General features: G+C 38.8%; 4 protein-coding genes and 1 long non-coding RNA gene across 9 annotated transcripts; all 5 read right to left on the reverse strand.

Annotated features, from left to right (window-relative positions):
* Window positions 1-1,212: 1,212 nt before the first annotated feature.
* Window positions 1,213-4,851, reverse strand: LOC145889048 (uncharacterized). Of its 2 annotated transcripts, none has more exons than XM_082979925.1 (8): window positions 4,485-4,851; window positions 4,117-4,274; window positions 3,533-3,681; window positions 3,335-3,447; window positions 3,160-3,269; window positions 2,754-3,034; window positions 2,386-2,517; window positions 1,213-1,788 (listed from the first exon to the last, which is right to left on the reverse strand). In XM_082979925.1, the coding sequence occupies exons 1-8, from the start codon at window positions 4,539-4,541 to the stop codon at window positions 1,616-1,618; spliced, it is 1,173 nt and encodes a 390-aa protein (XP_082836051.1). In that variant the 5' UTR covers window positions 4,542-4,851; the 3' UTR covers window positions 1,213-1,615. The 2 variants fall into 2 exon arrangements, with proteins under 2 accessions (XP_082836051.1, XP_082836052.1); XM_082979926.1 differs by having other exon boundaries at window positions 4,174-4,274; window positions 4,485-4,850.
* Window positions 4,852-5,389: 538 nt separating this feature from the next.
* Window positions 5,390-11,817, reverse strand: LOC145888607 (uncharacterized). Of its 4 annotated transcripts, none has more exons than XM_082979393.1 (16): window positions 11,789-11,817; window positions 11,332-11,451; window positions 10,907-11,070; window positions 10,702-10,839; window positions 10,425-10,635; window positions 10,299-10,360; window positions 10,129-10,176; window positions 9,909-9,950; window positions 9,724-9,777; window positions 9,406-9,447; window positions 9,253-9,315; window positions 8,794-8,847; window positions 8,249-8,311; window positions 7,704-7,969; window positions 7,255-7,383; window positions 5,390-7,095 (listed from the first exon to the last, which is right to left on the reverse strand). In XM_082979393.1, the coding sequence occupies exons 2-16, from the start codon at window positions 11,389-11,391 to the stop codon at window positions 6,944-6,946; spliced, it is 1,548 nt and encodes a 515-aa protein (XP_082835519.1). In that variant the 5' UTR covers window positions 11,392-11,451; window positions 11,789-11,817; the 3' UTR covers window positions 5,390-6,943. The 4 variants fall into 4 exon arrangements, with proteins under 4 accessions (XP_082835519.1, XP_082835520.1, XP_082835521.1 ...); XM_082979394.1 differs by having other exon boundaries at window positions 8,249-8,308; window positions 8,794-8,850; XM_082979395.1 differs by having other exon boundaries at window positions 8,249-8,308; window positions 11,789-11,812.
* A 634-nt stretch (window positions 11,818-12,451) lies between these two features.
* On the reverse strand, window positions 12,452-14,704 carry LOC145889410 (uncharacterized). Its single transcript, XM_082980361.1, has 6 exons — window positions 14,569-14,704; window positions 14,394-14,506; window positions 14,274-14,330; window positions 13,973-14,204; window positions 13,558-13,692; window positions 12,452-13,426 (listed from the first exon to the last, which is right to left on the reverse strand). The coding sequence occupies exons 1-6, from the start codon at window positions 14,636-14,638 to the stop codon at window positions 13,239-13,241; spliced, it is 795 nt and encodes a 264-aa protein (XP_082836487.1). The 5' UTR covers window positions 14,639-14,704; the 3' UTR covers window positions 12,452-13,238.
* An 81-nt stretch (window positions 14,705-14,785) lies between these two features.
* On the reverse strand, window positions 14,786-15,750 carry LOC145889409 (uncharacterized). The gene is made up of 3 exons (XR_014399495.1): window positions 15,602-15,750; window positions 15,440-15,540; window positions 14,786-15,357 (listed from the first exon to the last, which is right to left on the reverse strand). It is a non-coding gene; the product is annotated as an uncharacterized LOC145889409 (long non-coding RNA).
* Window positions 15,751-17,189: 1,439 nt separating this feature from the next.
* Window positions 17,190-22,128, reverse strand: LOC145888638 (uncharacterized). Its single transcript, XM_082979433.1, has 11 exons — window positions 21,941-22,128; window positions 21,667-21,830; window positions 21,369-21,512; window positions 20,782-20,915; window positions 20,580-20,716; window positions 20,479-20,522; window positions 20,267-20,299; window positions 20,150-20,200; window positions 19,786-20,090; window positions 19,301-19,432; window positions 17,190-19,071 (listed from the first exon to the last, which is right to left on the reverse strand). The coding sequence occupies exons 1-11, from the start codon at window positions 22,001-22,003 to the stop codon at window positions 18,920-18,922; spliced, it is 1,359 nt and encodes a 452-aa protein (XP_082835559.1). The 5' UTR covers window positions 22,004-22,128; the 3' UTR covers window positions 17,190-18,919.
* Between the last annotated feature and the right edge of the window lie 3,110 nt (window positions 22,129-25,238).

Here is a 25,238-nt window from a genome sequence, read left to right on the forward strand (position 1 = left end):
CATGTCGTCAAGACCAGGGAAGGTCTAAGGTATTCCGACATTATGACTAAAAATTGTATCTGTGTGACCTTGCTACACGAAGGGCGTCAGGTCCCCTAACTGCGCCGCGCCTCTGCTGTTGTGCATATGGAGGACTTTCTAAGCAGACAAAATGTTTAGGCTAGGGTCCACAATTCACCATTAAGTAACGTCAAACACGTATGCCAATAAAACTAACGTTTTAGTTACATGAGTTACTTCAACTAAAGAACCCCTTTCTTGAAACAAAAAGAATATAATACACACATACATACATATTGACATAACCATATAGGATAGGCGTTTTACTTGCATAGTATAGTTTCACAGACAAAACATGCTATAAGAGCAGTTTGGCTTTAAACGTAGTGACTTATAAATATTGCGTTAAAACTTATATATTAAAATTACAGTACCGGGTTATAATTGATTCTTAGTCATTGCGTCCACATCTATTCTCGCGTCCGTCGTGGTTATAGAGCGAGAAGCACTATCTGCCATTCGCCACGAAATTCACTCCTAAACAAGTAAAATTTCGTGAGAATCACAAAGTACAATGCAATAGAATATTACCAAAAATAAACGGAACAAACCAACCTGATAAGAGCAATTGTGATCACATCGAGCAAGGTCACCAGTGCAGCGTACAAGTAGGATTCCCAGTCGCTGCTTTGCTGAAGCTAAAGTCTGTTTGCGTGTTCTTGCTGATGTAGACTACTGAATTAAAAGCTCCGTGAACAGACTTCTTTATTAATGGAAACACACGATTGCAATTACCAGGTGGCTTAAGTTTAACTTTTTTCAAACGCGTTTAACACGTGACTGAATTGCAGCGAATTTAACTATTAAAAGAAAGTGCGAACGTTTACAGCGCGATGGCAAGAATAACGACAGGGCCGAGGGAATACGAGCGACTGAGAGGGTCGACAAGACTACAGTCTTGTCACAATAGCCCATATTGGAAATGCAAATGAACTACGGTTCATACGGTAGATCACGTGACGTAAACGTCACTGAACTGTGAGAAAATGGTCTTGAACGGTGTTTTGCGCAACATGGTATCGGTAACACATAACGCCTAGTTGTAGTTTTGAAATATCAGTAGCAAAATTGCTACATGTGACAAACAATTACCATCCATTTAACTACCTTGATCTGGTGCTGCACACGCATCACTCTGTCAAAAACCTCATATTGTTTGTCATGTTGGATTTTTGTCGCTCCTTTTTTTCTTTTTTTTTGTTTATATTTTTTTGCAAATTAGAAGGAAACGATTTACAGTAAAACAAAACAAACGTGTACAAAATAGCCAGTGCAAGTAATATAAAAGACGTACAAAAGCAGTGGTTGCTTTAAAGACACTTGCTGAGTGAGCACATTAAAAACAACAAAAATTTACAACGTAAAAAAAAGTTAATTGTTCTCCATACTAACCACCAAAAAGACTGATCACCAAAAATAAGCATGAACTTCTGTTTTTAGAAAAATTGCCCCCAAACATTTTTTATAACCTTGAGGCCTGTCATTTCTTACATGTTGGAACTGGTTATTTCATCATTTTTTCAAGACTGTTGTTGCATCACTTTAATTCTATAAATTAGGTGTTGTTGATCACATATCCTTTCCCCGCAAGTGTTTCCTCAAGAACCTCCGCCAATAAAATCATCTCGTTCGCCCTGAAGTAGTCGACCATCTTCTCCGGGGTAAACTCGCGCCCTATTTTGTTATGCATGCATCGGAAGACGTTGACCAGGAATTCTGTTGTTGTTTCTGTGGCAAAAACACTTTACTGTGTAGCCTCTACAAAAGAATTGTATGTAGTCTGTACAGAAGAATTGTATTTAGCCTGTAGAGAAGAATTGTACGTAGTCGGTACAGAAGAATTGTGTGTATATAGTCTGTACAGAAGATTTGTGTGTAGTCTGTACAGAAGAATTGTATGTAGCCTGTACAGAAGAATTGTGTGTATATAGTCTGTACAGAAGATTTGTGTGTAGTCTGTACAGAAGAATTGTACGTAGTCGGTACAGAAGAATTGTGTGTATATAGTCTGTACAGAAGATTTGTGTGTAGTCTGTACAGAAGAATTGTGTGTAGTCTGTACAGAAGATTTGTGTGTAGTCTGTACAGAAGAATTGTGTGTAGTCTGTACAGAAGAATTGTGTGTAGTCTGTACAGAAGAATTGTACGTAGTCGGTACAGAAGAATTGTGTGTATATAGTCTGTACAGAAGATTTGTGTGTAGTCTGTACAGAAGAATTGTGTGTAGTCTGTACAGAAGATTTGTGTGTAGTCTGTACAGAAGCATTGTATGTAGCCTGTACAGAAGACGCGACTATTGTTATATGTTGTAAAGTGACAACTTACTGGCATTACTTTCGCACGTTGAAATCTGATTAACGGAAAGATAGAAAGCTTGTCCAAATTTCTTGATCAGTTCAGACGTGATGTTTACTGTAGAGTTCTCAAGATTCCAGAGGCATGTTTCTAGCACTGTCACTGCAAATGTAAGTATTTTACGATGGTTTTAGCAATGAGGTGTGAAGAAAAAAAATGGGGCGATGTCAAGTGTATCCCAGACAACCAAAATTGAAAATTGGGTTTTAGAGGAAAGAAAGTTTTAGTGTCTTCTTTCAAACCAAATAATTATGCTGGCCTTCTAGTAATTGCTAGGAGATTGTACGATGAAATGGCACCAAACATTTATATTTAAACTCCCAAAGGCAAGCACTAACTTGCACTGATTAGGTCTTGCATTGAACGTGTAGATGCTGCAGTGCATGAATTTGTGGCAAAAGCAGGGTTGTCAACACCACCGTTCTCATTCTGGTGGCGAACCGGTGGCGGTAGTTCACTGGTTGTTGCTGCGTTGCACCCCAGGTCCTGAAAAGGTTCGGCCAGCAACTTATCCCTGTCAGACCTAAACTCTTGAGCGCTAGTTGTAAACTCCGAACAAGCTGTAGTCGGAACACAGCTTGCAACTATCCCACTTGCGTCAAGCGAAGACTCCAGGGGTCTGCGAAAGTAGCAAACAACGTATTTCAGGTTAACGATGCTTTTGGTGGTTGCACATTACAAAGCGCTAGGGTATTTACAGTTTAACGTGCTAGAATTTGATAAAATGGCAATTTACTTGCTTACAGTTTGGTGGGGTAGTTTTGCGAAAGAGTTCCTTGTGAACTTTGAGTGGAAAAGTCGGAGGTCTGCTGATGTTCCACGTCGGTACGTGCGCTGTTATTCGTGCTCTGATTCTACGCACAAATGCAAGGCACCACAGTATTTACGAGGTGTTTTCACTGTGCAAAGATTTCGTCACCTGATGCGCTCTTCGGTTTTTGCACTTTGAAACAACACAAACGACCCCAACAACGATTACCAGAAGCGCAGCAGATACGCCGGAAACCTTTCCCCAGTTTGGGCCAATAAACCCTGACGAAAGGATGTTTATAAAACTTTTGCAATATCTCATTAATTTCTGTCAATACTAAGTAACGCAATTAGAAGCCAAACTCACGTTTAAACAAGTACCCAAATATTTCGCTGAAACTTGCGTCTTGCAAACAGGTGCAGTTGCATGCGTGTCCAAGTCCAAAATGTGGAGTTGAGTTTGCCACTATTGTGTCGTTTATATTCAAATAATTGTTGGTGGCATTTCGAAAATGTCTGCAAGTGTTGTTGCTCAATGTTTATGATATATAAAAGCCATAATGTTATTATTGAAAATGCTTTTTTAATACAAGTTCGTACTCGATTAGTCACACATTTGCTCAGCCAAGTTGTTTTTTGTGTATATTACACGCAAGCAGGCAAACCTGGGTTAGCTTGTGTTAACTTTACCTTCAAACGTTTGGCCCTTCAAATTACAGTTATGTAACAAGCGCAACCACGCTAAAGCAAGACCAGGATACCACCCTATAACAATTCCACCACACCACAAATTAGCAACCTAGCATACAACTCAGTGTTAAAACGTTCAAAGAACCATATTGTAACAAGAGGACAGTTGGAAAGACTTCCGAGGTCTATTTGTGAAGGTTTTTGACCTATCGAGCCATCACCCAACATGTTTGCATGCCATACGTACAACTTCATATTTACAATAGCGCCATGGCTACAGTATCATCGCGCCAGTCGTGTGTATAATGTAAACCCAACCGCATGCGAGGTGTTGACGCGATGCCTGCAGCTTCAGTCAAGTGCTGGTTCGTCACGTTGTAGTGTAAGTCGGCGTCCTGTGTCGCAGCAACGAGTGGGGCCTGCAAACCATTGGTACACAATAAGCAAAATACTATGGGTGAATGCATGTCAGAGGCTGAGAAATGTGTCGCCATTAAACAATAGTATACACGTATATACACTTATGTAGGGTACAGCGTTGGTGGGAAATGACCACCAACAACAACAACATCAACATTAAACTCATTACTCAATTTATTTACCTTATATTTCAACAGGACTGGTCTTACCTGGAAAACGACCACACCGAGCAGGGCGAACAAGGTAACAGTTTGATTCAAGATCATTTGGCAAATTTTCTCTGGTAACAGCTTACTGTATGCTGTGGGGTTTATAAGATAAGTTCTTTACTTGCAACAGGTATGGATAAGCATTGCAGCGGAAGTAACTTGTCTGGTAACTTGCAAAGTCACACGTTATCAACCTCTTTATACGTAACCGAACCTTTTCAAAACGTCTGTGTGACAGCACTTGTACCTTAATCAAACTTTGCTAAACATTCAATGCCGTAATTCAGATAATTAACAAAGCTAGCACAACATTCAATCAGATAATTCTCGGCAATGCCTATGTACGTCAATTAGTTCCGCTGAGACTAGGTTACGAAGTGGGCCGATCACGAGACGACTTGACGTCAAGGACCCTCAACCAATCACGGTTCGACACACGATTGGAAATAACTTTCGGTGCTTTTTTCGGTGGTGCTGGAAAGGTGAATGCTGCTACGTACTTTTGATCTGCTTCGCGACGAGAGAAACCAGTGCTTGCGGCACGGGCTGGCAGTAATATCGTACAACACATACCCGCGGAAAAGCAGATAGGTCTTTCTATATTATACATATGGCACTGGGCACTTGTAGTATTACATAGGGCCTAAAAAAATTCCTCACAAAGTGAAACACAAACTTTTGTCTCATTACATCTATGCTATACCTTATCATATCACTACTACACCAGCACGAGTTTATGTTTCGCTCTTTCATATCCTTGGCTAGTATTGTGGAGTTGTAAGACGTATTGCATCACCTATGTATATTGAAGGTTAAGGCGGGTCGCAGGTGGCGTGATTTCTCGTCTGGCACAACGTGATCACTGATCCGTGCAACTTGGGAGTTTACGTTTATTATCTATCTATATGTGTACACAATGGCACTGTTCAGACATGCGCAGTGTACAAGTATTATTTGCGCAACAGCAACAGTAAACGTGTTTTTATATGTAGCATGGACTGACTCAGAGTAACACAATTACAACTTTTCATAACAGGCCGTTTGCTCATACCTTTTTTGGTTCTTAAATGCAGTCAGCCAAAAGTTTACGACTAAAAACATATAAACGTTGTATTATATTCTTCAACAACGTATTTCAAAATTAAATTTGGTGCAACAATGCAATGTTGCTTTAACAGAAATCCAACTTAAATTTGACAATCACACAAACTGAAAACGCATTTTGTCAAGCAAAGCACACACTTTTTTATTAATATACATATATACACTTTCTATCGTCGCAAATAAGCGCGATTTTTGTGTGATGAGACAAGGTCTTGACGTCCACAATTGCGTATACACACTTGATCACATGCAAGAGTATAGCGTTTCATACTGGTTGCTGTCGGTCAATTTATCACAAGCGATATATCTGCTTGGACAATATCACGGCCGAGCAACTCAACAAATCTCGTGAAAACAAGGACAACGTCACTTGTGAGAAGTAAGCAAAAGCACTCAGGGCTTTTTATAGTAATAATAATATTTCTTTGAATAAAAGTGTTTTGTTTCATGGTAGGAGTATTGCCCTTCGGCTTTTTGGGTCAATTACTGGTTGAACCCACACCAAACAACCCTCCACATAATAACATCACGTGGGAGAGACGCATTCGACAACAACAAAAATGCAACACAATTCGACATGGCAAAAACATTACTGCTGCTTAAAAAAAAAACTTATCGTGCGAACAAAGGAAATTCGCCGAAGCATTTTAATTCATTGAAAACAAAAGCATGTCATTAAGCCAACAAATACAGAAGGGAGAAGTTACACTAACCTATGCCAGTCATAAGTCGTATTATATATAGGTACTAGTTTTGCAGAAAATTGGTACAAATTCACGAAAGTTTGGGGAATAAAATGTCGATCTGAACGTTTTTTTGTTACGAGTTTGGGTCTGCGACTGAAAAGTTGTGTAAAAGTGGTCATCGCTTTGTTTCGTATTTTGGAACCGTTAAAATAAATCTTACTTCATTAGAGTCAATTTTGCGCATCCAAGACAGGAATAAAACGGTTTCTTGCGAAAAAGAACCAACGTGTGCGCAAACTATCCAAGGGAAATGTAACTTAATGGACTTCAACCTTGTGCAAACCATCGGATTTACTTAAGCCCAAGTTTGTTGTGAGTGTGAATAACCCTTTAAATCAAGATAAATTCTTTATTTCTAACAATGTTAAGCAAAGGTTATCAACCAAAACGCAAGAAGGTATCTTTTTAGCAAGAAACTGGTCACTCCTGTCGCTTAAACAGATCTTTTAAAAGCTCACGCAGGGCAATACATCCAAATTTGCCTTTTAATTTTGCTTGCTGGTCCGAATTCAGTCTGGCATGGAACTGCCAATCGTGAGCTTTAAAGAAACTAGTTTAAACCCTAGTGTTTTGCTTACATAAAAAATACACACGCCTGATCGAAAACGACTAAACTGCTATGTTCATTTTGCGGGCCAGGTAATCAGCCAGGTCCGGCTTGTGCTCCATCCAATAGTTGATTAATTCTTCTACGGTGAAACTTAGCGAAGTAGCACGAATGGCTCTGAGGGTGTCCACGAGGTACATTACAATGCTTTCATCTAAAAATGACTTGAAAGTATTGATTGTGCCCCAATGCTTTGGATGCAGAAAGGGCATTTTAGACGAAGTTAAACCAATTTACCAGCGATTTGACAGATGGCATTCACAGCGACGCGACAATATCAAGATTACCTCAAACATATTTGGGTTACGTTTACCTCTGTTAAAAATTCTCTTTAACTCATCCTGTTTATTCCTGTTAACTTTCCAACGAGCAGATAGTCGGGTCACGTGTAGTGATTGTATTGGTACTGTTGTATGAAGCAAGTGGTCTTCAGCTTCGTCAACTGTTGGATTGAAACGTAACTCTTTTTTGTTTTGTTTGATAAAAGTGTTTTTATCTTTACGATATAGAGCCGATAATACGTTTATTGAGCTGCAGAATTGACAACTAAATAGCCAAGTAAACTAGGTATAACCCTTTCGAAACAAACAAAAGTGATAACACTATGTCCAAGCAAATGCAAAAAGCAATAGTGCCTTCAGGTTCTGCGAAGCATCTCGCCAAAGAAGTAATGTGGAGAAAATCTAATACACATGAATGTGTACACGTCCTGTTGCGACCTGCACGATTGACTGCTACATACTTTATTCTATACCCACTTACGTTTGCGGTTTCGCTCATCGTGGTCTATTTGGGGTACTTCCCGCTCTGTTCTTCCATGCTCCTGGTGTTCTGGAACAAACGCGCCATCTTCATCGTGCATGTCGTGTGTATTGCTAACGGACACGCGCGGTATGCGCGGAGGCTCTCTAGTCTCCGTCGTTGGTCCTCTGGCGGGAATGGAGGCTTGCTTGATTGGCGGATCTTCTATGGTATTTCCCATCAGGGGTTCATCTTCTTCGTGCGAATTCTCGCTTACCAACGATTGGCTAAAATCATTTTTATGCATGTGAAAGTTGGGCGAAAATTCACAGTATAGAAACGCTTACAGCACTTCGCTTGTACAATAAGAAACAAAACAAGAGTAAACTTTCGGTTAGTGATTGTTGATGGCTTGTCACGATAGATGCTGTTACACAGTTGTAATTGGTCCCCATGTGAAGTGAAATTATGCCACGAAAATGTGGTAGAGTTTGAATGTTGGCCTTTCCAACTCATTCCCGAACCATATTTTTTTGCGCTGAGGGATGAATTTTAGAGATACTTACGTTTCAATATCCTTCTTTACATGTATTTTTGGCACCTTCCCCGAATCCTGGCTTGACTCGCTGCTGAAAAAAAAAAACAATCAGTAACAACTCTAACAATTTGAAATTCACTGTTTTGGCAGTTTTCCTTTCAGCTTAAACCGTTTCGATTGGGTGTGCCTTTGTCCCATTTATTATTCAGAAAGTAATTTGTCTTTTTGACAAACTTTTTGCCACACATGATCATAAATATCGCATTTGACCCTTCGTGAAGGACGGGGAGTCTAAGACAAGAGACAAAAACATTTGTACAGTAAATTGTTGAAATTGTTTGCTTTTCAAGTAGTAAATAATTAACAACACCGAACTACTGCGATTACAGTTCTTCTCTGATTTCAATTGTGAAATCACACTATCCCAGAATAATTTCCAGCAACAGCAAAATCGAATTTTAATACAGAACCCTTAATAATTTGTTTTTTACCGTAATATATTTTAAAACATTCTACTGAACTACGATAATTTGTATTTACGATCACTGTACGTTACAGAAACATTTAACTTACAAGTGTTCTTCATGTGCATCAACATCAGTGTTCTGAGTTGGTAGGTTGTGTTCACTTCTATGACAGAAGGTTTTTTTACTCACTTCTGTGCGTTAGGTATATTGACTTGTTTGGGTGTTCGACATATTTTAAATCATACACTTAATATAAATGAACGGTAGGCTACAACATTATGTGTTACATTTGGTGTAAGTCAGCAGTACTGCGTTTCGGCGTGTGGTTTTAGCAATGAATGACAAACAAAGGTCAAATGGTAAAAACAAGTGAGTGTACTCACTTATAAGTCACTATTTAACTTGTGCGCAGTCCTGAAAGCGATGTAAAACGATCGAGAAAATCACAATGGCCCAGTTCCTCCTATCGTAGTTTCGATAGGTGATACCCCCAGGTAGGAACACTAGTTCCGAGGTTTCTTTTTATTATTAGGGTATGACGTAAACTGTTTTTCAATTGACTTACGGTTGTGAGAAAGCAGTACCCGTTTGTTCCGACTCGTTCTCAGATTGCTGTTCAATGACATGGCTGAAACAATAACACAAGCCGGATTGAAGGTATGTTGGTCACAACGTCAATGTATTAATGTATGCTGGTAGATAATTACGACGTATTTACCTTTCCGATACAACTTCTTGGTCGCTATTTCGTCCATTAAATCTGCAAAATGATTTCAATTTCGTTAGGTCTATTAACAATTTGTTCTGGCGATTTGTTTCTAAAACTAAGACCAAGGACACAATTTATGTTCATATTTGTTTTTTGTCCACCATTTATCACAGCAAATTGCGTCCCAGCAATTGATAAAGGACCTCTTCTTTAATTCTTAATTTTGAGACTTCGCTTACCTTTTAAGTAGGTAAACAAGTTATATTTATATTGCGGTATCTATTACACAATTTTGACAAAAACCTCGCTGGTTTTCAATTTACTTACGGTTCTGAATGAGCTGCATCACGTGCGTTGTCAGATTGCTGGGCCATCATTAGTCTAAAAAAAATATGGTAACTTTTTTAACCTTAATTTTTAGCACATGTAATCTAGAACAAAACAACTTGATGTTGGAATTATTGGCAGGCATTGTTTTGATAGAAGTGGACAAAACATTTGGCTTTACTAACCTTCCAGATTCAACATCTTGATCGATATTTTGATTGTCAGAGCTGCAAAAAAATGGATTCAGTATTATTGCAATAAATTTTGTTTGTTGGCTGTTTTTTTTTAAATCTAACTTGCAAAGGGAAATCAAAAAACTTAAACAATCTTTTGTGCATACAAAGCAAGTGATTTTGACAGGTTTAAGCTAAGATGACCATGTTGATTAACCCTGATCGGACTAACCTTACTATGGATGTGGATACAGATTCTTTTATGTCGTTTGTTCGCAACCTGGAAATTTTGACAACTCAGAAATAAAACCAGTAGCTTGACTTATGAGTAAAAGTGATTGACTGAAAATTATTGGCACTTCTAGCAAAGTGTTTGATCAAAAACACCACATATGTACTCACACAGTTGACATCCATTGCCGGAATCTCTGGAGAAAACTCTGGAGAAAACTCTGCAGAAAACTCTGCAGAAGTCGCGAGTAAAAGACATGTTCTTTTAAGCAGACGAATTTGTTTGCCTTATCATACCTTTATTTTCTTTCTCCAGAAGCCTAAGAGGCATATTACAATGATTATACTTCCAAAAATGATGATAACATCAATGTAGTTAGATTCTGTATGCTCATCAGCCTTTGTTGTAGTTGACGATACGTCTGTCGTTTGCTGAAGTTCTGGTGAACTGGTCGATGGGACGTTAGATTCGCTACTGGTAGTTGGTGGTTGTCTATTCGTTTCTTGTCTAAACAAGTATGAAGATTACGAGCAAACTTAAATCAGTTGCTGAAAGAGAGCTTTTGTTGCTTACATGTTTGACGTTTCCTGTACCACAGAAGTATGGAAGTCTTTTAAAGGTTTGCAGTCTTCTAAACCCTTTATGTGAGCAGTATCGTTTATTCCTGCCCCAGGTGGGCAGGGCAGGCAAAGGGTGTCATCTTGTTTCTTGCTGCGTAAAGATAATTTATTATGGATCGTTAAACATTACGGAAAACTAATATACGGTAATGTTTTACCTGCACGCTTTTTGAAAATACATGTTAACCCCACAAGCACAACACTGAATTAAATTTCCTTTTCCGTCGAAAACCGATTGAAGTTTATAATCTTTGGTTTCAAGACTGGGACATGGATCTGTTTGGGATATTTCCTTGACCTTATCTTTGTGTGTCAGAACCCCCTGCAATACAACAGTTTACAAGGGTAACCCAACAGAAAAGTGTTCGCAAAAAATTTCCAAAACTTTTGTGGAATTTTTTTTTGGATGAAGGACTTTTTAAATCTACATTTGACACCGAAACACTGTATAAAAGACTTTGGTCGACGTTTTGGGTTTAAACGATATCTAACGAGATACATCTTACCTAAGTCTAAAAAATATATTGCACCATAAAGTATTTATACGAATACAGCAAACACTCATAGATCTTCATTAACTTACCTTGTTTCCCAAGCAGCAACCAAGCGCTGCATAGAATATGATATTTGTCAGCCCCCTCATTTCGCTCCAAGTAACTCAAATATTTGCAGTTTATCGGTCAGTGCAGCTACAGTTGTGTTTCTAAGGCCAAAAAATAGCTTAAAACAAGTGTTTTTTTTTCTTTTTTGACTCTAAATAGTATCCAAGTGATATATGAATTCGGCGGTGTTGACCAGGTACATTGTCTGAATCAGCTGTGCCCGACAGTTTGTTTGTAGCACTAGCCCGGCCTGATTGCGCCACTGAGGTTTGCCTTTTTTCTTTCGTCTGTGACGTAAACGTAAAGGAAAGTTCTAGACTTCGGCCCAGAACCTATTGAAATCTCCAAAATATCAGGCAATATTTTGCGTTATACCACCGTCACCTCAACCTCGATACAAAAAAATTATTTATATTTTAAAGGTTTGTTTGTGCGTACCATCGACACATCCCAAGCGTCTCATAATATGCTGTGTTTGGATCTAACTTTTCGAATCTGAACCAAAACAATAAAAGTAAACCTTCCTGCAACCAAAACACACCATGAAGCTTATTTCAGCGCCAATTGCTAAGTATTTTTAAAATCACGCTTAAGGTAAATCTGAAAACACATCTGAACTGTGGAAAAACACGTCAGATGGTTTTGTTCTCGAAAAGTTTACCCACGTATTTACCCGGGGACTTCACCGTACGGGTTGATTTGTTTTGAAAAGGCCACAGGAGGGCGGTAGAGAATTGGATTGGGTGCCAAATGATTGAAAGCAGCCAAAGTAATCAACCACTGTACCAAGAAACATTCAATGAGATTTGCTCGTAGAATATTATGGTCAAATCTCTGCAACACAGTGTAGTTTACATATGAACATCTCATCTACCCAACGGGAGTGACCTTGAACACCTTTATTATCAATATTTTTGCACTTTCTCCATTTGTTTGGAGTCCAGATTTTTCCTGACACCATTTTTTGCCTTTGTTTTGAAGTCTATAGTGCTGAAGCAAAAGGCAGAGCAGGCATCTAGCGGATCAGATGTCAAACATTTAGTTTTTATCCTGTAGCCAGAAACTAGCTGTTCATATCAAGCAGACATTTGTGTAATTGGTAACATTTATTTACAGATTCTACAACGTACAGTAATATACATGACGCCTCCGTATAATAACGAGATTCGTTATAAAATCGGGTCTTGACATTTTGCTCACAAATTGACAAGGCGTCCGCTGCACCATGAACAATTATCAAATTATTCAGTGTGCCCATCTGTTTAAACGCCATTTCAATTACAAAAAGTATAACATATACACGATTTGTTTGAAATGCGATTCTGTTTCTTGTGTTTCAACTTTGGTTAACAACTGTGCCTATAGAAAAAGTATTTTAAAAATGCTTTTGCTACTTGGGCAATATTCGTTTAGATTCTGTTTAAATCCAATGCACGGATCCAAACGAAACGTACAACGAATCATTTCAGAGAAATGCGCACCTGCATTCTCTTGTTTCAATAATTTCACTCGACGAGAAATACGGTACTCGTCAAGAGAATTGTGAAAACTAACCACTTAGTTAATTCCTGCATTTGAAATGTCAACACCTAGAAATGTCATGACTTTCTGCAGGTTTAAACTTCCCTACCGACATTAGAGATGTTTTGAAGCCTTAATATTATACAAAAATTATATATATCAAGGTCATTGCAAGAAACTGTCAACCAAATGTTGACAAATTGCAGGTTAGCTTTAAGGCGGGTTTAATTGTAAAACCTTCCTATAACTCCCCACAAGAATTACATCAATTTAATCGTTGTCCCCACGCATTAGTTTGCTAAGTTATGATTTTCATACTCTTAGTTTGCTAAGTTATGGGGTTCATAAGTAATATAATGCTCTGGTGTCACATCTGACACGAAAGCGGGGCGATCCCGTGCTGGACCGGACGGACAAGACCCATCTCTTGACTGACAAAGTAACCCAAGGCTGGCTTGTGCTGCATCCAGTAGGCCACTATATCATCAACCGAAAGATTGCTATTGGAATCGCGGATGGACCAGATAACCTCGACGAGGTATTCTCTTACATCGCCTATGAACAAAATAGGTTAATTTTCCGTTAAACGTGTAGCACGAATCACAAAGATGTGAATCAAGAACTATTGCATAAGTACAAACTTATGTAAGTACAAACTTATGTTTAAAAATCTGTTGCTTTTTTACGTTTTTCAAACTTCCGTTCTAACTCGTCTTGTTTGTTGATGTTGAGTTCAAAGTAAGCGGCAATTTGCTTCACGTTAAACGGTGTCACGTATATGTTTGCTTTCATGTGGAGTAGGTGCCTCTCCAATTTTTGAACTGCAAAGCAATTAAAATGTTAAAGAATTTCCACTACTAGCTGGTTCTTGGGTCCTAAGAGTATTCTTGGGTCTAATATTTGTAAAGGTAAATACATATATGGTTTTGTGCGATTAAAGTGCGTCCTGCAAAGTTAAAGAATGTACATTTAAATTTGCTGTTACCATAATATATTGATTGTGGTTGTGAACTTTTCAGTAAATTTTGCAAGTTAAACATCACTGAGGGACGAATATATCCCTCTGTGGACTATTTCCAGTCTAACGTATTTGTCGCGTACATTGGCGAAGACGCTCCGTTATATTTGGCTGCGACGTTGCAATTCCAATTTCTTCATGGTCAATGTCGTTTTCAAAAGCTTGGCGCAAAGGAGGATCTGGTTCCTGAATCAACGTTGATGGGGAGTCGTCACCAATGGCTTTGTTCTGCTCGATGGCACACCCTTCAGTTACTTCCTTTTGTTCACTGAGAACTGCGCAGACCTTCGAGGGCGGTACAGGACCGCTTTTCACCTGAACCACGACGTTGTATAATATGTAAGACGCATTTCTATATTGTATATTTTTGGAAAAGGAACATACTTCGAACTCTGATGAGTCGACAGGTTTCCAAGTCTTTGTCTTTGAAATGAACTCCTTCTGCAATGAAATACGTCATTCTAAATTGCAAGTCTAGGAACTGAGCATCACGCAATCTGTTACCTTTTTCTTCATTCGTGTCACCCAATACAAAAATAGCAACATGACAATAACCACGCCAATCAGAAGAAAAAATCCGTAAAGCAAAACCAAGCTTGTTTCGTTGTTGCCTTGATCTTTTGAGAGAAATACTTGTTTATCACCAAAGTTTAAAGGTTCGATTGTATATTGTACCAACCTTGTATCCGAACAAAATCCGATCGTTTAGCAGTTTGTTTTTTGGCGTCCCAACACAAAATTAGCAACATGACGATAACCACGCAAATCAGAAGAAAAAATCCGTAAAGTAAATCCAAGCTTGTTTCGTTGTTGCCTTGATCTTTTAAGAAAATACTTGTTTATCACCAAAGTTTTTGGATTGTATTGTAAGGTTGAATTGTATTGTACTAACCCGATCGGTGCTCTACACACACAAGATGACTCATGTGCCTGAACAGCAACTGCTTGCCATTTAGCAGTTTGTTTTTTGGCGTCTTTAAAATCATCTATTTCTTTTCTTGGTTGTGCGGTTTTTGGTTCAGCATTAGGCCTGAAAGAACAAATTGGTTTGCACGGCATGTGTAGAAGCAGCACCAAAAAGGAAATATATGTGCTTTGATTATGTGATGGGAATGTCGCGGGAAATGAACCTTTATTACACCTACATACATCGCCCAAGTGCTCTGAAAGGTAATGTCAAAATAGAAAAGATTTTCGGAAAGCGCATCTTTTGTGCCATTTCTTACCCGAATGGCTGCACCTCAATCCCAATCCTTTATTTATCGCTGGGGTGGAACGGTTGTCAATCGTTCAACGCTACATGGCGCTTTTAACACATAAAACGCTAAAAAGTTTTACTTACAAACATGGGTCTGCGTTCTGCGCGCTCAGTAGGTCCTTTGCACCCGGTTCATTAAAACTTATATCTTCACAATTGTCATAATATTGTATCAGAAGAATTTCTCCATTAACGTTGATTTTCTTTGTCCTGTTTAGATCAGAAGTCGAAGTGATTTTACAGGGTTTAAAATGACCATGGTAATAAAATAACTTTTTAAACTCTTTTTAACCTGTAAATGTTTTTCAGCTCCCTGCATCCATCACTACGGTTGAGAACAAGTCCGTCAAACGGGCAGAAGCAGGACCCTGCTGTAATTTGCCCCATCACATGCTGTAAAAACGTATTTTATTTTTGTTTCTAAACAATGACTGCTGATATTTTTCATATTTACCATTTGCTGATTAGTCAGGGGAAGCATCAGAATGATAATCTTCGACAGATTTTGAAGCGACATGTTTAGTTGATTTCGGAAAAATACACCCTGCTGCCTTAAAAACTCTGCAAACAAATTAATTTTTTTGAAAAGCTCTAAATTATTTCTAACTGATCTGTTCGACTATCCGGAAACATATTTTTTTGTAAAAACGAACAATATACAAGTAGATTAATAAAGCTATATTACACGATTAAAATCCACCAAGGGACAAGCTACCTACAACTAATGCCCATTGCTGGTCTGTTTCGAAGAGAACTCCTTGTCTAACAGCGGAACTTAAACCAGGGCTCTTTATTGTCGAGGGCGTTCTCGCGGATCATTCTCTGCCACGTACGCAAACTCACTCAAGCTTATAAATTGTGTGGAATCGAATACGAATACAGTTGCATTACACTTAACGTGAAAGATTTAAATATTGGAGTAAGGTGGCCGAATAGAAAGCACTTGGAAAAATTAAAAGTAAAACGATTTCCAGTAATTTTCCTTAATTAAAGGTAATGAACGACAGTTGTAACTTGTGGCAATAAAGCAATTACCACAAGCGCGCGCACCTTGCAACGTAAGATTAGTGGTTAGTTAATATGCGATTTGGTGGTTAGTTTATATGCGATTTGGTGGATAGTTAATAATATGCGATTAGTGGTTAGTTAATGTAAGATTTGGAATTAAAAATGTGTACGCACCCAACAATGATTCCCCAGAATACTTTCACAACCTATTCGCAAAGCTGTCAAATTTTTCTGGTGGACCACTTGTAATGTAATGTGATGAGAATTTAACCTAGCATTAGACGCACAATGAAAACTCTCAACACCCCAAAAAACAAGTACTGGATCCTTATTCAGGTTACATGCAACACTCAAAACTAACCGATATTTTTCGTCTTAAACTCCCCATTGAACAAAAGATTCTCCGAAATCGTCAATATCACGATCACAACAGATCACAGTCTATTCAGGGACGTGGTTAAAGTCGACATTGTCCCTGGAACCATGTCGGACCATATTATGCTAACCCTAGATGTCGCTATAAACCCATCTCTAAAAGGAAGTTGGCTACTGGAAGCTTAATACAACAACGCATTTAAAAGACGAAAAATGGAACTAATCAAGAAAGTCACAAATAACTTCGTTTTTGAAAATATAGCAAAAGACACAAACCCACACGTTAGATGGCCGCTAATGTCCTTTTTTCCATGATAATCATACAAAAAAAGAAAAAAAGATTGTGCTGATTGTCATCATGGGGTTGCCTACTTTCGTGTCACCCGTTTTGGTGTATTGTGATGTATGTGGTAGCTTGGAAATAGATTACTCATGACCAAAGCGAACAACAATTTTTTTGTGCAAACTTTGTTTTATCTCCACCATTTTTCCAGAAAATTAGAACTCGCCTTTAGTCCAAATATCGCCAAAATTATATCCAGAAAGCTTTACACCTTCATATAGTTGTCATAAGTGTGTTTATTGAAATCATGGGCTTGTTATGTCCTACATGTTTCAAACAGCTGGTTGGTAGCATGTTATAAATAAAACCAAAAGTATACATCAATAGCACGATTTATTCACAAACATAAGCTGGCAAAAATGCAAAACACACAAAAAAGCCTAATCAGCCAACATAAAAAACCTACTCATGAACACAAAGACATCATACATCATAAAGTGACCAAAAACGCCAGTGCTGTGGCCAAATATACATTTCGAATTTGTACTTTTCGTAAAACTTCGTAACATTCAAGGAACATGATATTTAGGTTGTTTCACTGTGTTAAGGGGGGTTGTCAAATGCAAATTTTACTTTTGAGTGTGGCACACAATCGAGGAAAACACACGTGTAGGTACAAAAATTATGTATTTACAACTGTACACCCGGTTAAATCGTCGCGCAGGAGGGCGATTTTTGTGTGATGAGGCAAGGTCTTGACGTTCATAATCGCGTATACACACTTGATCACATGCAAGAGTATAGCGTTTCATACTGGTTGCTGTCGGTCAATTCATCACAAGCGATATATCTGCTTCGACAATATCCCGGACAAGCAACTCAACAAATCTCGTGAAAACAAGGACAACGTCACTTGTGAGAAGTAAGCAAAAGCACAGGGCTTTTTATAGTAATAATAATATTTCGTTTATACGTATGCAAAAGAATTCAATACTTCAACAGCATACGCATACAAGTATTTCATGACATTTTTTTCATCAAGTATTGCCCTTTGGGCTTTGTGGGTCATTTAGTGGCTGAACCCACACCAAATATAGCTTATCATAAAGCACAATACAGAATTCAACAATGCATTAACAAACACTTATTAATTTGCATGTTTTTTTTAATATACCATTATACATCAATAAAATACCCTTCTTGTCTAAGAAAGAGGTATATAAACTCAAGTAAGTTTGAAAAGTTCGTTATAACACAAAAAGATACTTTTACGTACACAACCCCACTTGCGCAGACACAATGAGGCAGTTTTGGCAAATCTTCAGTAAATAAAATATTTCTAAATGTAGTCAACAACAAAATTGTTGATGAGATGTCTATTACATGTTCCGGTTGTATACGTTAAAGTATCATCCGTGACTATAGTTGGGCTTTCGCATGTGCTTTGTGAAACGCGCAGTGAACACTTTTACACCACGTTACATACCAGGAGTAAGGGGATGACCGTCAGTGAAAACACAAGTTGACATTTAGTTGTGGTTTGGTAGTTAAGTGAAATTTCAACGTCGGTCGGTTCCGGTATGTAACGTGGTGTAAAAGTGTTCACCGATCTGGGAATTTAGCATTCATACAACTCGAATATAAATTGCAGAAAGTTGGCGGTCAAAACTTGCGTCCAGGACAAGAGTGAAAAGTTTCTCGCGAAAAAAACAAGTGCTTGTGAAACGTTAAAATACATATCCATTATCTGGCCGCACTCCAAGAGCGTTCAATCACAAATGGGTCCCAAAGTAAAACCGTCTAATCTAAATGTATATGTAACACATAACCCTATAGTGGTGACCAAGTTGTACATTTTTTACTTTTTTTTAGCAAGAAACCGTTCACTCCTGTCGTTTAAACAGATCTTTGAAAAGCTCACAGGGCAATACTTTCAAATTAGCCTTGGAATTTGTGTTTCGTGGTCCGAATTGTATCATGTGGCGATCTGCCGAGTGCTAGCTTTAAAGAAACCGATTTAAACCCTAGTGATTTGCTTACATTAGAAAAGCACATGTGAAGCCCGGGAGGGTCGGCCCCAATACAGAACCGACCCGGAGCGGACATCTAATGGGGACTGTCCACCCCTTGAGCCATCAGGTATCTCCACAGCTCGGGTTTGTGTTTCTTCCAGTAATCAAGCAATCTTTCCACCGTGAAATCGGTGGAAGTCTCTCGGATGGATCGAATAACTTCAACCAGATACCATCTTACGTCCCCTGCGTATAGAAATATTCCTTAGTTAGTGTATGTCGCAAACTGTTTGTATTTTAGGAACACTATTTACGGATTTGCTCATAATTCTGAGAATAATGAGACTGGCCCGTTTGCCAACATTGTTATGATTCATACGAAAAAACGTTTCGGCAAGAACTTATTTTTTCATCAGTTTGTTTGCATTTTCATTGGAAAGTGGTTTAGTGACGTTGTTTTTTTACGTGTGATTACCTTTTCCACACTTCCGCTCCAACTCTGTCTGTTTGTTGATGTCCAGTAAAAAAAAAGATGCCAACTGCTTCACGTTAAACGGGGTTATAACAATGCCGGTGACGTGCGTTAGGAGAGCTTCCAGTGAGGTAACTATGAAAAGACATCATTTAGATATTCAGCGTTGAAATAGGAAACTCTATGGTAGGCATTAGATGGTGCACATAATCACACAACATTCAGTGCATCTTTTCGTAACACAAACTGGCTTTCAAGGAACAGGGTTACCTTCACAAGCCAATATGTGTCATGGTTGCAAAAAAAAATCCCGGCAATGAGAATCTCAATTAAAACAAAAGTTTTGAAAACAGATTACACGCTTCCATTTCATAACATGTGTTCGTCTCGCAATATTATAGGACGTAAAAACACAGTAACTTCAAACATGTTCAAAAGACCTAACTAATTCATAATCACCCCAACAATTCCACGACTCATTGACTTACATTTTCTCTGGCGCTCCGTGTCATTAGGTACTGGTACGATGTTTCTTGGAGGAGCGTTGGGGATTGCCTCCCTTCTTTCCGGGAAAACGCCGTCGTGTTCTTCCCTGTCGTTGGAGTTTGTAACAGCCCGTCGCGGCGGAGGATCTGGTTCGTGAATCAATGCCGAAGGGTGATTGTCACCAATGGCGTCGACCTTGTTGGTAATCGGTCCTCCAGTTGTTTGCGAGGATTCGATGAGAGGTTGGGATTGCTCGTCTGTATCGCTCAACTCAGCCTTTTTGGATGTTTTGGGCACTTTAGTTTCACTGAAAATATTACTTCATTGTACCTTCAGCATGTCATAAATATGTTATCTTATGGCTACCTGACCCAGGTTACTTTTGCTTCGTCATCGCGACTGCCTTGTGGACGAGACCTGGAAGAAAATGCATTTGTAATCATACAACTACTTTAAACTGTTATGGTGAAAATGTACAATTACCTTCCTCCCCCATTTCCTCCAGTTGAGTTTATACTATTAAAATATGAGTGTAAAACACACATTTTTTTATCTATTTGCAATATTTCATATATTGAAATTGTTTGTAGATAAATTACTTTATTTACTATTGGAACCAACAGGGTCATAAATTTTGACAAAAAGATATCACAAGTTTATACAAATTTTCGTTAATCTTTCAACAACAAACATACGTTTCAGCAGATTGATCAGTACTTTCAATTGGGGAAGCCAAGATCTTCAATAAAAATCGGTTTATTATTCGATGGGTATCCTATCTTACACAACTAAATACCTTTTTGCGTTTATTTCGTCTCCGGTGACGATACAGCTTCCTTCCCACATACAGAATAATCCCCAGAGCAATAAGTGATAAGCACCCAATCAGAATACCAACAATTTTTCCATTGTTGTGGTTTTCATCGCGTCCAACTATATAATTTAAAGTGTCAAAATTTAAAAAAAAAGTTATTTTTTTAGAGTATATTTAGACCAACCTGTACTTTGCTTTGTACTCGATGTTAGTGGTTCCGCGGTGTGTGGAGATACAGGGATAGAATGACGTTTGGCCTCATTATCAACGTTACTGTCGAAGTCAACCGCAGGAGAATATGCAGCCTTTGTTGTCGACCTGTGAAAAAGAAGCCGAAATGTTTTATATTGAGTTACTTCGTGCTACATGCCCGGCCACCTGTGAGGGTGCTGGTAGCAGGTAGCTTTGTTTGATTTGGATGACTGAGATTCAGACGCACGGGTCCATAACACAAAAGGCGACAACACACTTTGTACAATAGCGCTTTATTCATTTGCTTTATCGACTTCTTTAAATACCTCGTACACCGCCAATAAATTAAATGAAATGGAAGAGGGGCTAAGAAAGGAACAACGGGACAAACAAGTTGTACTGATTTCTCATAACTGGGAATGTGAACATAAGTCTAATATACAACTATTTAACATTGTGCAGCCTATACCCACACACTGGATATAACAAGAAATCATGATGTGTGCTCTCCACACACGAAACCTGATGATGCACAGAAACTGTATTTACTAAAGTTCCACAATTTGCTTTATGACTTACCTCACTGTGGGGACATTCAGTATGTCCAGAGGCTCCAGGTTTTTGATCGGTGTGCAGTCCGCTAATCCTTTGACATGAGCTGTATCATCTATTTCCGTGCCAGGAGGGCACGTCCTGCAGTCAGTTGTGTCGAAATATCCCGATCTGAATAAAATCAAATACCAATACATCCGCCGCCAATATATTACAAACAAGGTAACAACAAACAATGGCAGTGGATATACAAAATATACACGTGAAATATACAAGAAGACACACAAATATACACGTTCTACAATGCTTTGTGATAGTTGCGAACCTGCAGACTTTGTCCATGTACATGTTGCGCCCACAAGCACAACAATACACAGATTCCCCATTTCCATCAAAAACTTCGAGAAGTTTCCTTTTATCGGTAATCAGGTGAGCGCAGGGGTCGACCTTCGAATACTTCTTCACCTCGCTTTTTTGCCCAGCAACTTGCTTAAACACGAAAACATATTTCCACGTTATGCCTCATTATAGCAACGAAAACACGCAGTAAGAGTAGGTCTACAGATTAGCACCCCAGCACAGTGGGATTTGGGTATTACCTGACAAATTGTCAGAACTAATACGAATCTCCACATACTTTGGATGATCGACTTCACTTCCATTTTCGTGTAATTTTTTAGGAATTACAAATAACAGTCAAGCAGAAAATTGAAAGGTTCTATTTGCACTGACCGCAAATGCAAAAATGTCTGAATTGACAAACACTACTTCAATTTAAGGTTAACATGTAAGCATGCCCTAGTTTATATAATAAACTTAACACAACTACCCTAAGTTTGTTTCAAATAAACTTTTAGAAAAACTATAGCTGCCTTCATCACCAAGATGATACAGAAATGATTCTAGTTCCGCTTTCAAGTCAGTGCAAGACTTTTTTTCCTCGCCACTGAGAATGTTCTCGAACAAGTAGGCGTTTTTTGTATTTGCACTTGATTTTCCTAATATACATCCCCTTGCGTTCTTTACGCCGATTGTGCCACACAATGCTGATTTAAGCCATTTTCCAATAAATTAGCCTTTACAGCAAAAGTGTTGTCAACGGTAAATGTCATTTACCCCAGGGGCGATATAAATTTCTCGTATTAATATAAGTTAACAAAGTAGAAACACTCGGTAATTTTCTCACAATAAAAATACGCTGCTCTGTTGCAGTAATAGCTCTCAACGTCAATCTTTAAAACTAACTCTCAGTGTGACTATGTTTACCTGTCTGGTCTGCAGACATGGCGTCTCGACAAGTCTTGTGACTGTTGTGTTTACCCCCCTTTTTCCCGCCTTACAGTCGGTACTCTCTATGGGGCTCTGTTGATATGATGTACGAACGAACTTCAAACCAAACTGTTCTTGTAGTTATTGTAGTCACAAAATAAGTGACTGCAGCGAATGTTTCCACATACCGAAGTTTAACGTAAGTGACACAATTATTCGTTTTGTCTTGGTTGGCAAATGGCAAATCAAAGTTTGAATAACATCAGGGCAGACATCGTGTGTGTATATGTGATGTTGTTGGGTTGGTGCTATGGTTAAAGTATTGCATCAAATCAAAATATACTGCATTTCTTTCAAATGAAACAAACATCTCAAATATTATGCCCTAATTTCAAAGTGATCATTGTATTTTTTATAGTGAACTGCACACAGGGCAACTGTTTCGACCTAATAGATCTTATCAATGCAGCTATGGTGTGACAACGATCATGTCAGCTATATCCCGAATTATTGGCTCTATTGCTTATACATGACTATTGTACAATTGAAAAAAGTTATTCGCATCATCTCCTCATGTCGTAAGATTGTGTTGACAAGAATAAGATATATGCTGTGCGTTTCCTTCAGTAAAGGTTGAACAGCTTTTAAACCTCGTATTACAATTGCAAAACATACATATACGAAGAAGGTGTACAAGTTATATGACCTACAGTTACCTCGTGCGTTTTTACTGGTAGACCCAGCGATCGTACGAGTCTGAGCCGACCAAGCATTGCCGCATGCTAAGAAGATTCACTAAGTTGAGTCAACATTATCTGCGACGCTAGATACAAAATCAACATGCTTTGCGACACTTTGTATGTAGCAACCAAAATTAACGCCGATGCTTTTATTTCAAATTGTGAGTTTCCTCGCCATTTCCCCCTTCTAATCAATAAATTGACCCCAATAGGTAGTTTACACTGATTAATGGGTAGACGTAGTGAGGAAGAAATCAACTTCAGTGTTTGACGCAGAAATTGGAATGTTATCATCAGAAGTTCAATGAAAAACATTCCGATTTCGGAAACCATTTCGCAGTTCGAAGACTAAATAGAAACCATGTTTCGCTTCCACAATCATGTAGGTTTCGATAAGGAGGGGTTATTCAGCTGCAACATTCTTTCCATTCGGCATTTGAATATTTGGGTATTTGTGAACACGACCCCCGGGTACGTTACAAGGCGGCAGTGGTTATTGACGTCATGTTTTCTCAATACTATATCCAACCAACCAGAACAGCGTAAAAGCCAATAGAACGTCTTTTGAGGGTTCTTACTGTGTGTTTTTTATTGTTTGTTGTTTTCTAATGTTGCCCCTACCACTCGGCCAAATTGCCGGTTAATGATAAACTTTGAAGGCCACGGTTCGTGAATGAGATATAAGGACGCTGTTGGACTTTGGCTGTTGATGAATCATCTTTTAACTATGCGACAACCGGCATCAACCGGTTTAGACTGGCATTCACAAACCAGTCCTGTAACCGGCTTTCGTCGAAATCCTTCCAACGTGCTTCGCTATGTTGGTTTGTGTTACGTTTTGTTCTACGGCAGACCAAACGAGGATTTAATTTGGTCACGCTCAGTCGATCAAGTACAGAATTCATTTTATTGCGGTCAAATGTATTTCCCCCACTGCACACAATAGCTTCTAGAAGTGCTATTTTTATAGCAGACTTGATTTGTTCCTTGTTTAAATCCGTAGTGCCACCCTGTTGCCGATTGGGTAGAAAGAATAGTCACAGCCGATTGAAACTTTGACTGGGTTAATATTTTGGTGAATCTTTGTATTAACAATGCAGCGCGCCGGGATCCGGAATAAACCGGTTTTGTTTCCGGTTTAACGCGGACAACGGACTCCTGGTTATATGGAATTTGCCCCATGATATTTCGCGGTGTTAGGTTTCGTTGGGCAAGACCGAAACGATTTACGTCACACTGCATCATTGGCAAATGGTTGATACAACAAACGCGATTTAAAAATCTGGGCAAGCAGTTTCTATTCTTTTGCGGCAAAGCACACACAGAATGTTTTGCCTTATTAAGATATCCATCCATCCCACTACTTCCTAAAAGCGTGTTGGGTAAAGAATTTGACCTTAATCCTTAATGTGTAATGTTAAATTTCATGCCAGACGTGCCCGAGGATATTAATGATACACACTACTTCATGTGTTTCTTTCTTGTTTCTTCATGAACATTTTCCTCTGATCACTTGCATTGAAAAAGAGCGCTTAAATGCGCGCTCGAAGTTTGAATGGCTTTCTTACACTGGTGATTTTGATGCCGTATAATCTGTTTAAAAAGCACATCTGGCATTTCGATTAATCACAAATCTACTTCCATACAGGTACGCAAGGAGTTCTGAAGAAAGGAAATGCAATATTCGCATTTGCGTAGTTGCGTTAGTGACGACATCAGGAATGGACTTCGCGGTTTCCACTTACCTCACCGGCGATGACGTAGAAGCAGGTGGCGTGGTTTTTGACGTGTTCTGATTGGTTGAAAACACAGGCGTTTCCGCGAAAATATGTTCACTTGCGCCATAACCTGCGCCGTCGCCATGGTGAAAGCAGTGAATGACGCGGGC

This window comes from Ascidia mentula, chromosome 2, assembly GCF_947561715.1.
Source record: "Ascidia mentula chromosome 2, kaAscMent1.1, whole genome shotgun sequence".
Classification (NCBI taxonomy): Eukaryota; Metazoa; Chordata; class Ascidiacea; order Phlebobranchia; family Ascidiidae; genus Ascidia; species Ascidia mentula.